This window comes from Schistocerca cancellata, chromosome 5 (genome assembly GCF_023864275.1).
Source record: "Schistocerca cancellata isolate TAMUIC-IGC-003103 chromosome 5, iqSchCanc2.1, whole genome shotgun sequence".
NCBI lineage: Eukaryota > Metazoa > Arthropoda > Insecta > Orthoptera > Acrididae > Schistocerca > Schistocerca cancellata.
Window position 1 is genome coordinate 297,222,183 of NC_064630.1, and position 14,099 is coordinate 297,236,281.

Consider the following 14,099-nt stretch of genomic DNA (forward strand, 5'->3'; position numbering starts at 1 on the left):
GTCGGTCGGCCACATGGGACTACCGAGAGGAAAGACCATCATCTTCGGCGAATAGCTCTGGCACGTCGGACTGCACCTGCAACAGCAATCTAAGCAGCAGTTGGCACCACAGTGACACAACGAACTGCTACAAATCGAATTGAAAGAACATGCAATCTTGGTTGGAAAACTGGATCTTTTTATTTTATTTATCCTACAGTGAGGTATTTCACATTATACAGGGCGCCTTCAGATTGTCCTACGAGAAAAGCATACAACCTTTTATATAAATCTCATGACCCGCATTCAGCAAAGTTGGACTACCAAGAAAAAATAAAACAACAAACTGGCAAAATATGGTGTTAACCACGTAGGATGCCGCGCATGGAAATGTCCCAGCAGGCACCGTATGTGCTTACCACCACATTTTGTCCGTAGCTTGTTTTTTTTTTTTTTTTTTTTTTTGCTAGCCAATTTTCCTAAATGTAAGTCACGCCATTCATACGAAAGGTAGGACTTTTTTCTCTTAGGTGAATCTGAAGATGCCTTGTATTCGCCGAAACGCGTCACTGGTGGACAAATAAAATAAAAAATCCAGTTTTGCAACCAAGACTGCTTGCTCTTTCAAATCGATTTGTATCTCTTCGTTTTGTCATTGTGGGGGCAACTGCGGCTCAGATTGCTATTGCAAATGCAGTCCTCGTGCCAGAGCGATTCTTTCATACTGATACCATTGGTTGCTGTACCACACCGCCATGGATTGGATAAAGTTCTGTTACAAATCGATTGCTTATAGGACAGCTCCGAACCAGACTACCTGTAGCGTGCATTCCAATCGCCAGAATATTTTCACCCCTGGAAGAAAGTTTTAATCTGCCAGGAAGTTTGATATCAGCGCACACTCCGCTGCAGCGTGAAAATCTCATTCTGGAAACATCCACCAGGCTGTGGCTAATCCATGTCTCCACACTATCCTTCCTTCCAGAAGTGCTAGTTTTGCAAGGTTCGCAGAAGAGCTTATGTGAAGTTTGGAAAGTAGGAGACGAGGTACTGGCGGAAGTAAAGCTGTGAGGACGGGGCGTGAGTCGTGCTTGGGTAACTCAGATGGTAGAGCACTTGCCCGCGAAAGGCAAAGATCCCGAGTTCGAGTCTCGGTCTGGCACACAGTTTTAATCTGCCAGGAAGTTTCAACCAACCGCCGTTTAGCGAATTCATCGGTGTTAAGCGACAGCTCATTGGAGGGCAGGGTGGAGATCTGTCCTGATGAAAGTTGGCTCTGCCTTGGTGCCAGTGATGGCCGTGTGCTGATTAGATAGAGACCAGTTCAGGGCCTGTCTGCTTGCTAGACACACTGGACCTACGCCTGGAGTTATGGTGTGGGCTGCTATTCCATAAGACAGCAAGAGGCACTCACGTGGCTGTCCCACTTACTTTGACTAGAAATCTGTATGTTAATCTCGTGATTCGACCTGTTTTGCTGCCATTCATGCAAAGCATTCCAGGAGTATTTTCCAACAGGATAACGCTCGTCCACAAACCGCTGTTGTAACACAACATGCTCTGCAGTGTTTGTCTCATCCTGTTCGATCACCTGATCTGTCTCTAGTCGAGTACATATGGCACATCATCACACGGTAGCTCCAGTATCATCCACAAACAGCCCACCAAGTCTAATAGTTTTGGAACTCGATCCCACACACTGACGCCAGGCAGCTGTACAACACAATGCATGGACGTTTGCATGCTCGAGTTCAACAGTCTGGTGGTTAAACGGGTTACTAGTGTACCAGGATTTCACATTTGCAATGGCTTATCTTACGCTTATATGATCTTGCAATGTTAATCATGTATATTACCTAGACAAATACACTCCCAAATGTCTCATTACTCTGTATTACTTATTTTTTGGAGTTGCGGTTTTTTCCCGACAATGGGTATGTAACGTGTGACATTGTTGTTGTTGTTGTGGCCTTCAGTCCAGAGATTGGTCTGATGCTGGTCTCCATGATACTCTATCCTGTGCAAGCTTCTTCATCTCCCAGTAACTATTGCAACCTACATCCCTCTGAAACTGTTTAGTGTCTTCATCTCTTGGTCTCCCTCTACAATTTTTACCCTCCGCGCTGCCTTCCAATACTAAATAGGTGATCCCTTAATGTCTCAGAATATGTCCTACCAACCGATCCTTTCTTCTAGTCAAGTTGTGCCACAAATTTCTCTTCTCTCCAATTCTATTCAATACCTCCTCATTAGTTATGTGATCTACCTATCTAACCTTCAGCATTCTTCTGTAGCACCACATTTCGAAAGCTTCTATTCTCTGTTTGTCTAAATTATTTATCGTCCAAGTTTCAGTTCCATACATGGCTACACTCCATACAAATACTTTCAGAAACGACTTCCTGACACTTAAATCTATACCTGATGTTAACAAATTTCTCTTCTTCAGAAACGCTTTCCTTGCCATTGCCAGACTATGTTTTATATCCTCTCTACTTCGACCATCACCAGTTATTTTACCACCCAAATAGCAAAACTCCTTTACTTCTTTAAGTGTCTCATTTCCTAATCTAATTCCCTCTGCATCACTCGACTTTATTCGTCTACATTCTATTATCCTCGTTTTGCTTTTGTTGATGTTCGTCTTATATCCTCCTTTCAAGACACTGTCCATTCCGTTCAGCTGCTCTTCCAGGTCCTTTGCTGTCTCTGACAGAGTTACAATGTCATCGGCGAACCTCAAAGTTTCTATTTCGTCTCCATGGATTTTAATTCCTACTCCAAATTTTTCTTTTGTTTCCTTGCTCAATATACAGACGGAATAACATCGGGGACAGGCTACAACACTGTCTCACTCCCTTCCCAACCACTGCTTCCCTTTCATGCCCCTGTATTCTTATAACGGCCATCTGGTTTCTGTACAAATTGTTAATAGCCTTTCGCTCGCTCTATTTTATCCCTGCCACCTTCAAAATTTGAAACAAAGTATTCCAGTCAACATTGTCAAAAGCTTTCCCTAAGTCTACAAATGCTTAATCTACACTCCTGGAAATGGAAAAAAGAACACATTGACACCGGTGTGTCAGACCCACCATACTTGCTCCGGACACTGCGAGAGGGCTGTACAAGCAATGATCACACGCACGGCACAGCGGACACACCAGGAACCGCGGTGTTGGCCGTCGAATGGCGCTAGCTGCGCAGCATTTGTGCACCGCCGCCGTCAGTGTCAGCCAGTTTGCCGTGGCATACGGAGCTCCATCGCAGTCTTTAACACTGGTAGCATGCCGCGACAGCGTGGACGTGAACCGTATGTGCAGTTGACGGACTTTGAGCGAGGGCGTATAGTGGGCATGCGGGAGGCCGGGTGAACGTACCGCCGAATGGCTCAACACGTGGGGCGTGAGGTCTCCACAGTACATCGATGTTGTCGCCAGTGGTCGGCGGAAGGTGCACGTGCCCGTCGACCTGGGACCGGACCGCAGCGACGCACGGATGCACGCCAAGACCGTAGGATCCTACGCAGTGCCGTAGGGGACCGCACCGCCACTTCCCAGCAAATTAGGGACACTGTTGCTCCTGGGGTATCGGCGAGGACCATTCGCAACCGTCTCCATGAAGCTGGGCTACGGTCCCGCACACCGTTAGGCCGTCTTCCGCTCACGCCCCAACATCGTGCAGCCCGCCTCCAGTGGTGTCGCGACAGGCGTGAATGGAGGGACGAATGGAGATGTGTCGTCGTCAGCTATGAGAGTCGCTTCTGCCTTGGTGCCAATGATGGTCGTATGCGTGTTTGGCGCCGTGCAGCTGAGCGCCACAATCAGGACTGCATACGACCGAGGCACACAGGGCCAACACCCGGCATCATGGTGTGGGGAGCGATCTCCTACACTGGCCGTACACCACTGGTGATCGTCGAGGGGACACTGAATAGTGCACGGTACATCCAAACCGTCATCGAACCCATCGTTCTACCATTCCTAGACCGGCAAGGGAACTTGCTGTTCCAACAGGACAATGCACGTCCGCATGTATCCCGTGCCACCCAACGTGCTCTAGAAGGTATAAGTCAACTACCCTGGCCAGCAAGATCTCCGGATCTGTACCCCATTGAGCATGTTTGGGACTGGATAAAGCGTCGTCTCACGCGGTCTGCACGTCCAGCACGAACGCTGGTCCAACTGAGGCGCCAGGTGGAAATGGCATGGCAAGCCGTTCCACAGGACTACATCCAGCATCTCTACGATCGTCTCCATGGGAGAATAGCAGCCTGCATTGCTGCGAAAGGTGGATATACACTGTACTAGTGCCGACATTGTGCATGCTCTGTTGCCTGTGTCTATGTGCCTATGGTTCTGTCAGTGTGATCATGTGATGTATCTGACCCCAGGAATGTGTCAATAAAGTTTCCCCTTCCTGGGACAATGAATTCACGGTGTTCTTATTTCAATTTCCAGGAGTGTATTTTCTAAGATAAGTCGTAGGGCCAGTATTGCTTCACGTGTTTCAACATTTCTACGGAATCCAGACTGATCTTCCCCGAGGTCGGCTTCTACCAGTTTTTTCATTCGTCTGTGAAGAATTCGTGTTAGTATTTTGCAGCCGTGACTTATTAAACTGATAGTTCGGTAATTTGCACATCTGTCGACCCCTGCTTTCTTCGGGATTGGAATTATTGTATTCTTTTTGAAGTCTGAGGGTATTTCGCCTGTCTCTTACATCTTGCCCACGAGATGGTAGAGTTTTGTCAGGGCTGGCTCTCCCAAGGCTGTCAGTAGTTCTAATGGAATGTTGTCTACTCCCGGGGCCTTGTTTCGACTTACATCTTTCAGTGCTCTGTCAAACTCTTCACGCAGTATCGTATCTCCTATTTCATCGTCATCTACATTCTCTTCCATTTCCATGATACTGTCCTCAACAACATCGCCCTTGTATAGACCCTGTATATACTCCTTCCACCTTTGTACTTTCCCTTCTTTGCTTAGAACTGGGTTTCCATCTGAGCTCTTGATATTCATTAAAGTTGTTCTCTTTTCTCCAAAGGTCTCTTTAATTTTCCTGTAGGCAGTATCTATCTTTTCCCTAGGGATATACGACTCTACATCCTTACATTTGTGCTCTAGCCATCCCTGCTTAGCTATTTTGCACTTCCTGTCGATCTCATTTTTGAGACGTTTGCATTCCTTTTTGCTTGCTTCATTTACTGCATTTTTGTATTTTCTTCTTTCATCAATTAAATTCAGTATCTCCTCTGTTACCCAAGGATTTCTATTAGCCCTAGTCTTTTTACATACATGATCCTCTGCTGCCTTCACTATTTCATCTCTTAAAGCTACCCATTCTTCTTCCACTGTATTTCTTTACCCCATTCTTGTCAATAGTTCCCTTATGCTCTCCCTGAAACACTCTACGACCTCTGGTTCTGTCAGTTTATCCAGGTCCCACATCCTTAAATTCTCACCATTTTGCAGTTTCTTCAGTTTTTATCTACACTTCATAACCAATAGATTGTGGTCAGAGTCCACATCTGCCCCTGGAAATCTCTTACAATTTAAAACCCGGTTCTTAAATCTCTGTCTGACCATTATATACCTTATTTGAAACCTGCCAGTATCTCCAGGCTTCTTCCATGTATACATCCTTCTTTTATGATTCTTGAACCAAGTGTTAGCTATGATTCAGTTATGCTCTGTGCCAAATTCTACCAGGCGGCTTCCTCTTTCATTCCTCACCCCCATTCCATATTATTCTGCTTAATATCTGCAGCTGCGCGCATGTGTCGAGTGAAACAATGGATAAAAGGTATTTACAAGTCACTGCTGCATAATTTCATTTTGCAACGGTCTCTGTTACCCCTGTAGACTATGCCTGCACACGCTACACGTAAAGCTATTTTAGCTTGTATATGTGTGGTGACTGACGCTGTGGTCTGTCGCAGCAATGCCGGGCGAAGTGCCGCCTCCATACGTGCACCAGCAGCACTCGGCACTGCTGTCGTCACCCCTGGCGACCGTGGGCGGCGTCGGTGGAGTCGGAGGCGTCGGCGTCGTCGGCGGCGGAGTCGGCGTCGGCGTGGGCGGCGGTGTGGGCGCGGGCGCCTTCACCGCCCCGGTGCCGGCCAACGGCTACCTGCCGGCGCCGGCCCCGGCCAGCAACACGACGATCGTGGTGCGCGACCGCGACCACTACGTGGGCGGCAACGGTGGCGCGGACTTCGCGACGGGGCTGATGATGGGCGCGGCGCTCACCAACTGGGGCCACGGCTGGGGCTGGCACCACGCCGCCAGCGACGTGCACGTGCACAACCACTACGATGTCAACAACACCGTCATCAACAACGAGCACCACTCGGCCACGTACGTGCACGAGGACTACGCCGACCTAGGCTTCGACGACGGCGACTACGGAATGGACTGCGGCGGCGACTTCGGCTTCTAAGCGCCGCCGCGCGCCCCCACCGGGGAGGAAACGACGCCCCGCTCTGTGTCTGCAGTTCGGTAGACGCCTAGTATTTTGTACTGCAGGGAATAATACGAAACTTTTAACGGCTAATTGTATATTTTGCACCTAATACTACTTTAAGTAGTAAGTCTATGTCTATTATTGTATAAATAAGGAGAAGAAAAATCGAAAACGTGTAAGTCATGTACACCAAGAGACTATAACTTTGCTTAGATCGCTCACCCACTACAGAGCGCCTCAGAACAGCGAAGTCACTGCCCGTCAACTAGAAAGTGTAGAAACTGAGTCAACAGTGCCGTCGGATAGAGCCTTGTTCCCCCTTCCCATTACAGTGTGGAATTGAGTAGCTCGCTATCTTCTCTCAAACATTTGGTTACACAATAGGTCTAGCTGATCGTTGGTGGTAACTTTTGCATCTAGAAGACTCCATGACATTTTCGACAAGGTTCTATGTAGCACAGTTAACGCCATGAGCTGTATTATTGGCTTCATTTATATGCAACTGGTTCGGTATTACGATCTTCAGGAGCTCAGGAGCCTCTGTGAGCCCAGGTAATCAAAGGAAATATCACCCGACTTTTATTTTATTTTATTTTATTTTATTTTTTAGCAGGCTCAGAAACCATCGGCATCCTCAAAACTCTACAACCTACTTCTCATGTGTGGAGTTTTGCGGACGCCGATAGTGCCTGGGTCTTCCACAAAACATATGGAACTGATTTCCCTTTGTAAACCTAATTACCCAGACCAATAGAGGGGCATGAAAGTACTGTGACGCGGAAATCGGATGTCTGTAAATAACTCCAGTGGATGTAGTTAATGGTGTTAACGTTACTACATATAAATGTAACAGGCGTCTAGACCCCACTAGAAGATGGACGTACGGAAATTCAAGATCCTGGGTGTATTTGTTTTACGATCGCTAGACCTTGGTCCAAGGCATATTTCCGTGCCCAATCTTTCGTTTCTTAACGCTGGAGACATCCGTATTTTCTCAATTAGGCAAGCTATAGAAACCGAACTGTTTATACGTCACAGCGCAAAAGTCGGGTCGTGACGTCATTATACTGAGGATTATGATCGCAGAGGGACGCCCACGTGTCGTTTAGTGCTTGTACTGTGGAATAGCTGGCGCTGTTTCCTTTAATTAGCCTTAAGGCTCGCATCTTATTTCTATTAAATGCTTTCCTACTTTTGAATTTCTATTATATCCCTGTACATCCTAACACTGTAATGATTGGATCATGATGAAACTATAGTATCCAAAAAACCCATTTGGTGCCACTGCTACTGATTATTTATGCGTGTTGCTCATGTGACAATCAGACCTCGGTTCTCTAAGCAGGAACTTAATGCTTCCTTTACTGTTTGCAATGCACACTTGACCGTAGCTGCAAGGAATTCTGTGTACATCTGCTTTGGTGCGGGATCGTGCCTTACACCACAGCCTGATGCTTATGTAAAAGAAAATCACCAAGGATGAAAATAAAGGCTATGAAAGTCTGCATCATACGACCTAAATGTCTACGGCCGGAACTGGAATATCACATTCTTTAAATAAGCTGCTGTCAATGTTGATGTTAGCCGAGAAAATGTTTCAAACGAAGTAAGTTATCCTTGATGTCTAAGCTCTTGATATTTTCCAACTTTCACATGAAAAAGTGTAAGTAATGTGTTCTAATTTTTTCAAAGAACACCCCGAGCCCTTCGAATGAAAAAAAAAGTCGTCACCTTCGTCCTAAGAGCAAGTAAGATTTCATTGAGTCTTTCTAACTGCTATAGTTTTCCGGAACATAGACTAGATAAAAATTCAGATGCAAAGAACAACATTTTTGAATCACTAATGCCTCAAGACGTCGAAATAAGCGTACAAAATTCCTCTGATCGGGATCAGATACGAGGTTTTTATCAAGCAGCCTGGGACTCATTATTTCTGAGTGATTCCCTGCCAAACATATTCGGACAAATTCTATTTTCGGTGGCACAGCTGTTCATTAAGATGACGGTCCGCCGGAAAAGCTCGTTCTAGCAGGTCGGGAAGGCCTAGAGTTAACGCCATACAGTAATCCTAGTCTCACACTGAAATCACTCGTAGACACTACTCGGAATATTTCCCAGTGTTCTCAAACCGTTTTGATCGTATTTTCACTGTAGTTGCGACATATATATTTAACCCACCACTTTAAATTTATTGAATTACTTCAATGGATGATACTTGGCCACCTCGCAAGCCATCATCCCCCAACGCTACATACATTCTGCACTCGGTGTTGTATAACGTCGAACGAAGCAGGCACTGCATTCCACGTTCTGAACACTCGTCTTATCCCACAAAGCAGTAGCGCTCACTCATTCTCTTTCAAAATCTTAAGCTGTTAATTTAAAAAATAAAAGAAACAATAACATTCTGGATACAGTATGACTTCTTTTGCTGACTAAGCAACAGTCGTTGTCTCTGGATACTGCTCATCTCTTCTCTTTCACGACTGTAATGGTGACATACAGCGTTTAAGAGCAATATCAGAACTGGCATCAGGACGTAATGTTTTCAGTTTGTTTCTGTACAGATACTCTCGGTACAGTAACCGTACTAGAAACAGTATGCCTAGTCCAACGGGTCCTTCAGGTTCATGAAAGCAGAATAACTAGATGCCAGCTAGTCGACAATTACTCTTATTTCCTTATTTCTTTAAAAGTATTTCTGTCATTGTAAATCTGCTCCTCTTCGGCACTAGAAACTGATCCTACGCACGGTTTTAGTGTGCTACGAAATTCCGAATCGGAGCACAGTCAGCTGCAAAGTGAAAATTCATTCTGTAAAAGTCTGGTAACTGCTTGAGAAATTTATCTGATCCACATTTCTATTTCATGGACTAATAAGCCTTGGATTGTCATGGTTCCCTATTTAATCTCACTTTGCTGGACTTCAAAAGAATATGGTAAAAACCGTAGAGCACAGTGGGTTACAGTTAATCGGTTCTGTTGGCCGTTAAGATACTTTGTGGTTGACAGCAGTGATTACAAATTCAGTGAGGCACCTGTATAAACTATTTCCTTGTTTGTTTCGTATTACAGCACGTCAAAACCTTTAAGAACTATTTAATTCCATTGTCGCGGATACTTATTTCTGTAGACAGAAATGCAGAATAGGAAAATAGCTCTTTATGTTTCATTTAGTCCTCTCACCGCGTATATAAGAGCTTGTTCGATGTTTCTTAGATTTTTGTGAGCCATGTAGCCGAGAGTTTGCTTAGAAATGAGACTTGTCACTAAAAGTCCTTTGAAATTTCAAAGGATTTGTTCTTTGACCTGTATACAACAAAACCCTCCGCCCAGCGCGTAAAAACGTTCGTACCAAACTGCATTTTCAGAAGCTGTAGTGTTTGTATGCGGTCGCCAATCTGCGAAAGTAGTCATTCGCTGTAGCGACACGGGTATGCATCTTGTAGTAGGTGTAAATGTTGTCTGAGTAAGTCTGTGCATGTATAAATATATGTACATATGTATATCTTACATGTATTATGTGTATACACATATTCGGTGTTGTGCATCTCAACGTCACAATTAGACACTCAGGAATTAAACTGTTGACATGTGCGCCTAATCAAATGTTTTGGTTTGTCCGCCAATGTTGTATATAAGACGAACTGATTATTTGGTTACAAATGTAGCTGAAAATATTTGAAAAGAGGTGCGTCGTTTCCTCCCTGAGAAACTACACTTACCCTTAATTGAATTAAAGAGATATGTCTCAAAACTTTGCGGTGTGAAGAGTGCACTATGGATAAAATCAGAAAACTTCATATTTACCTCCTCAATGAGCAAGTCTTCCAGTTCTTCGACTGGTGGCAGTTCAAACGGTGGTGCAAGTGACTGACTCTTCTTCAATCTGAAATTGGGTCATCGGAGTATCCAGTGTTGGTGACCGCGCCTGTACTACGTGTCGGCAGATGGACACTTATCTTTCCTGGCATCACAGCAGAATACAAGAGCTGCATTCTCACCTGACGCCACAGCATCGCCGGACAATCCGGTGCCAGGCCCTTTCGAGGTGTGAAGGTAAGCCATCGAGGAGGCTCGGCGTGGATATTGCTGTTTAGATTTCGCCAATGGCGCAGGATAGATTTCTTTCTATCCCTTGACAGTCAGGTTTTCGTGATCAGTATAGTTTATCTCCATTTACAATGCTTTTTGGTTGCTGTATCGTTATTTGCCATAGTAAGACATGTATAGTATTGCTGCATGAATCTCGCGCACGCAAAATTGGCCATGGTAGTGTATATTTAGTTAATAGCACCACTTCCGAATGATTTTTCTGCCGTATAAGAACTGTCTGTTGTTTCAACCCCGTAAATGTCAAATTTTACTTTTATTCAGACAACGGTTTTAATCTTGTGTTGTCTAATCTGACAGCAGAATGAAATATTAGTGAAATTATCTCCAACGTCCAGTATTTATAATTGAGCACTGACTCCCACAGTCTTTTGTTCAAAGTGTACCATGATCAATCTTCTATGATTGCAAACATGGTTACTGGAGCATGAGAATAATGAGCTTTTTTTTACCTTCAAGATGGCCACAAGCCCTAGTTGAGCGCTCCTTGTGTGGTGACTCTCCTGTTCACACTACCATTGCATCCGTGGTCAATACCTCCACTGCTACTGTCTGATCGACAGTCAGTTGGTGTCTTTTCCGCCGGGTACACCCATCTGCGTTGCGCGTCATAATTATATGCAAAACTCGCAGGGATTGACAGCAACAAAGCAACAAACATGCGCCTTTTCCGTAGTCGTCTAAGCATGTAATCTTCTTCTGTACAATTTCTTTTCTTCAAGGTACTTTTATGATCAAACAGCTGTATTAGAGGGGCACTGAGTTCAGCGCCAATGTGGATATTCAAAGAATTCCTTAATCATCTGTGCTTTAATAAAAATATGAGGTGACACCTAAGATCTCCGAGGATATGGTCACCTTACTTATCCTGCCACTTAAAAGAAAAGGATTTTTTTCTTCAATCTGAATATTCTTATGTCTGTGAGAAATAAACTTTCAAAGAAAACGAAAACTTATGCTTTTAATTTCACGCAACATTACAAAAGAACAACAAAACTGAATGTAATTAAACTTTAAAGAAAAACGTAAAATATATTACACATGCTTCCCTGACACAGCCTAACCAGAAAAAATTGTAGGGAACCTTAATGTTCCACCTAAACAGTTGGTAGGGTATACAAAATGTAATATTTGAAGCGACGCCAACTCATTGTGTGTCGGACGGTAGCAGTGAAGGGGTTGACGACCGATGACGTGGGAATGGAGTTTGCTCATACTTCCATTCCATGTAACGCTAAAAGTAGTTATACATTGCAACTCCCAGTAATTATAATGATTCATATTTGATATATAACATAAAACAGTAATTCTTAACGAAACTATCTGTCCCACAATAAATGTTAGTCAATGTGAGAACAATGATAAATGCAAGAAATTTCCGCAACAAGGCAAAAAAGCTAATGTCTATAAAAAAAGTTATATGGAGATTTCAGCCCCTTGAACCCGTACTCATTTTCCTCTTTAAAACCTGCAATTTGTAATCACATAACCAGTCATTTCAAATTAGCCCCGAAGTGGAATGACATATGGTATTTACCTCGTGCTGGCGGGTTCGCAGATTTTTCACATCCTACAGCGCATTTATTTACAGTATCTGCTACAACAGAAAATAGATGTCAAGAAAATAATGGACTTCATTCAGAATCAAAAGATCTCGAGTATCATATACAGCCGAATAAAATGCAGCACTCTCAGGGGCCAGGTCATTTTATTGACAAGTAAAGTGACGGGTAGTTCATCACTGTATGACTACACAGTAACAAATTCAGGTCAAATGACACAGACAGGTCACGGTAAAAGGCGCTCAAACAGTCCCATTAGTGCACAGCGTACCCCTTCTGTCGGGATCGCAGGCATGTATTTTGGCATGCAAACGATCATAAAGATGGCGAATGGCATCCTATGGTAGATTGACTAATGCATCTTGCCCCTTTTGTTCCAATTCGGCAACTGGTATCGCAGGCAGTGGAGAACGAGTAAGTTCCTCCTTAATTATGTCCCATACGTGTTGAACTGGAGGGAGATCTGGTGAGCTTCCTGGCCAGGACAATTGTAATTTCGTAGCTTTAACAACAGGGAATAACAATATTAATGTGCTAATAGTAAACTGCAGGAGCGTCTACAGAAAGGTCCCAGAACTGCTCTCATTAATAAACGGTCACAACGCCCATATAGTATTAGGGACAGAAAGTTGGCTGAAACCAGACGTAAACAGTAATGAAATCCTAAACTCAGATTGGAATGTATACCGCAGAGACAGGCTGGACAGTGAAGGGGTAGGCGTGTTTATAGCGATAAGGAGTGCAATAGTATCGAAGGAAATTGACGGAGATCCGAAATGTGAAATGATTTGGGTGAAGGTCACGGTTAAAGCAGGCTCAGACATGGTAATTGGATGTCTCTATAGGCCCCCTGGCTCAGCAGCTGTTGTGGCTGAGCACCTGAAGGATAATTTCTAAAATATTTCGAGTAGATTTCCCCACCATGTTATAGTTCTGGGTGGAGATTTTCATTTGCCGGATATAGACTGGGAGACTCAGACGTTCATAACGGGTGGCAGGGACAAAGAATCCAGTGAAATTTTTTTAAGTGCTTTATCTGAAAACTACCTTGAGCAGTTAAACAGAGAACCGACTCGTGGCGATACCATATTAGACCTTCTGGTGACAAACAGACCCGAACTATTTGAAAAAGTTAACGCAGAACAGGGAATCAGCGATCATAAAGCGGTTACGGCATAGATGATTTCAGCCGTAAATAGGAATATTAAAAAGGGTAGGAAGACTTTTCTGTTTAGAAAAAGTGACAAAAAGCAGATTTCAGAGTACCTGTTGGCTCAACACAAAAGTTTTGTCTCAAGTACAGACAGTGTTGAGGATCAGTGGACAAGGTTCAAAACCGTCGTACATAATGCGTTAGATGAGTATGTGCCAAGCAAGATCGTAAGAGATGGAAAAGAGCCACCGTGGTACAACAACCGAGTTAGAAAACTGCTGCGGAAGCAAAGGGAACTTCACAGCAAACATAAACATAGCCAAAGCCTTGCAGACAAACAAAACTTACGCGAAGCGAAATGTAGTGTGAGGAGGGCTATGCGAAAGGCATTCAATGAATTCGAAAGTAAAGTTCTATGTACTGACTTGGCAGAAAATCCTAAGAAATTTTGGTCTTATGTCAAAGCAGTAGGTGGATCAAAACAAAATGTCCAGACACTCTGTGACCAAAATGGTACTGAAACAGAGGATGACAGACTAAAGGCCGAAATACTAAATGTCTTTTTCCAAAGTTGTTTCACAGAGGAAGATTGCACTGTAGTTCCTTCTCTAGATTGTCGCACAGATGACAAAATGGTAGATATCGAATTAGACGACAGAGGGATAGAGAAACAATTAAAATCGCTCAAAAGAGGAAAGGCCTCTGGACCTGATGGGATACCAGTTCAATTTTACACAGAGTACGCGAAGGAACTTGCCCCCCTTCTTGCAGCGGTGTACCGTAGGTCTCTAGAAGAGCGTAGCGTTCCAAAGGATTGGAAAAGGGCACAG

The 14,099-nt window shown here is 44.1% G+C and overlaps 1 protein-coding gene across 1 annotated transcript in view; it reads left to right on the forward strand.

Moving 5' to 3' along the window:
- The window catches only part of LOC126188000 (uncharacterized), a 313,519-nt gene that overhangs the window by 274,506 nt on the left and 24,914 nt on the right, over positions 1 to 14,099 (forward strand). Inside the window, exons 6-7 of the mRNA XM_049929409.1 lie at positions 5,918 to 5,977; positions 6,071 to 10,500. Coding sequence (XP_049785366.1) covers positions 5,918 to 5,977; positions 6,071 to 6,417 — 407 coding nt within the window. The 3' untranslated portion in view covers positions 6,418 to 10,500. The remainder of the gene's footprint in view (positions 1 to 5,917; positions 5,978 to 6,070; positions 10,501 to 14,099) is intronic.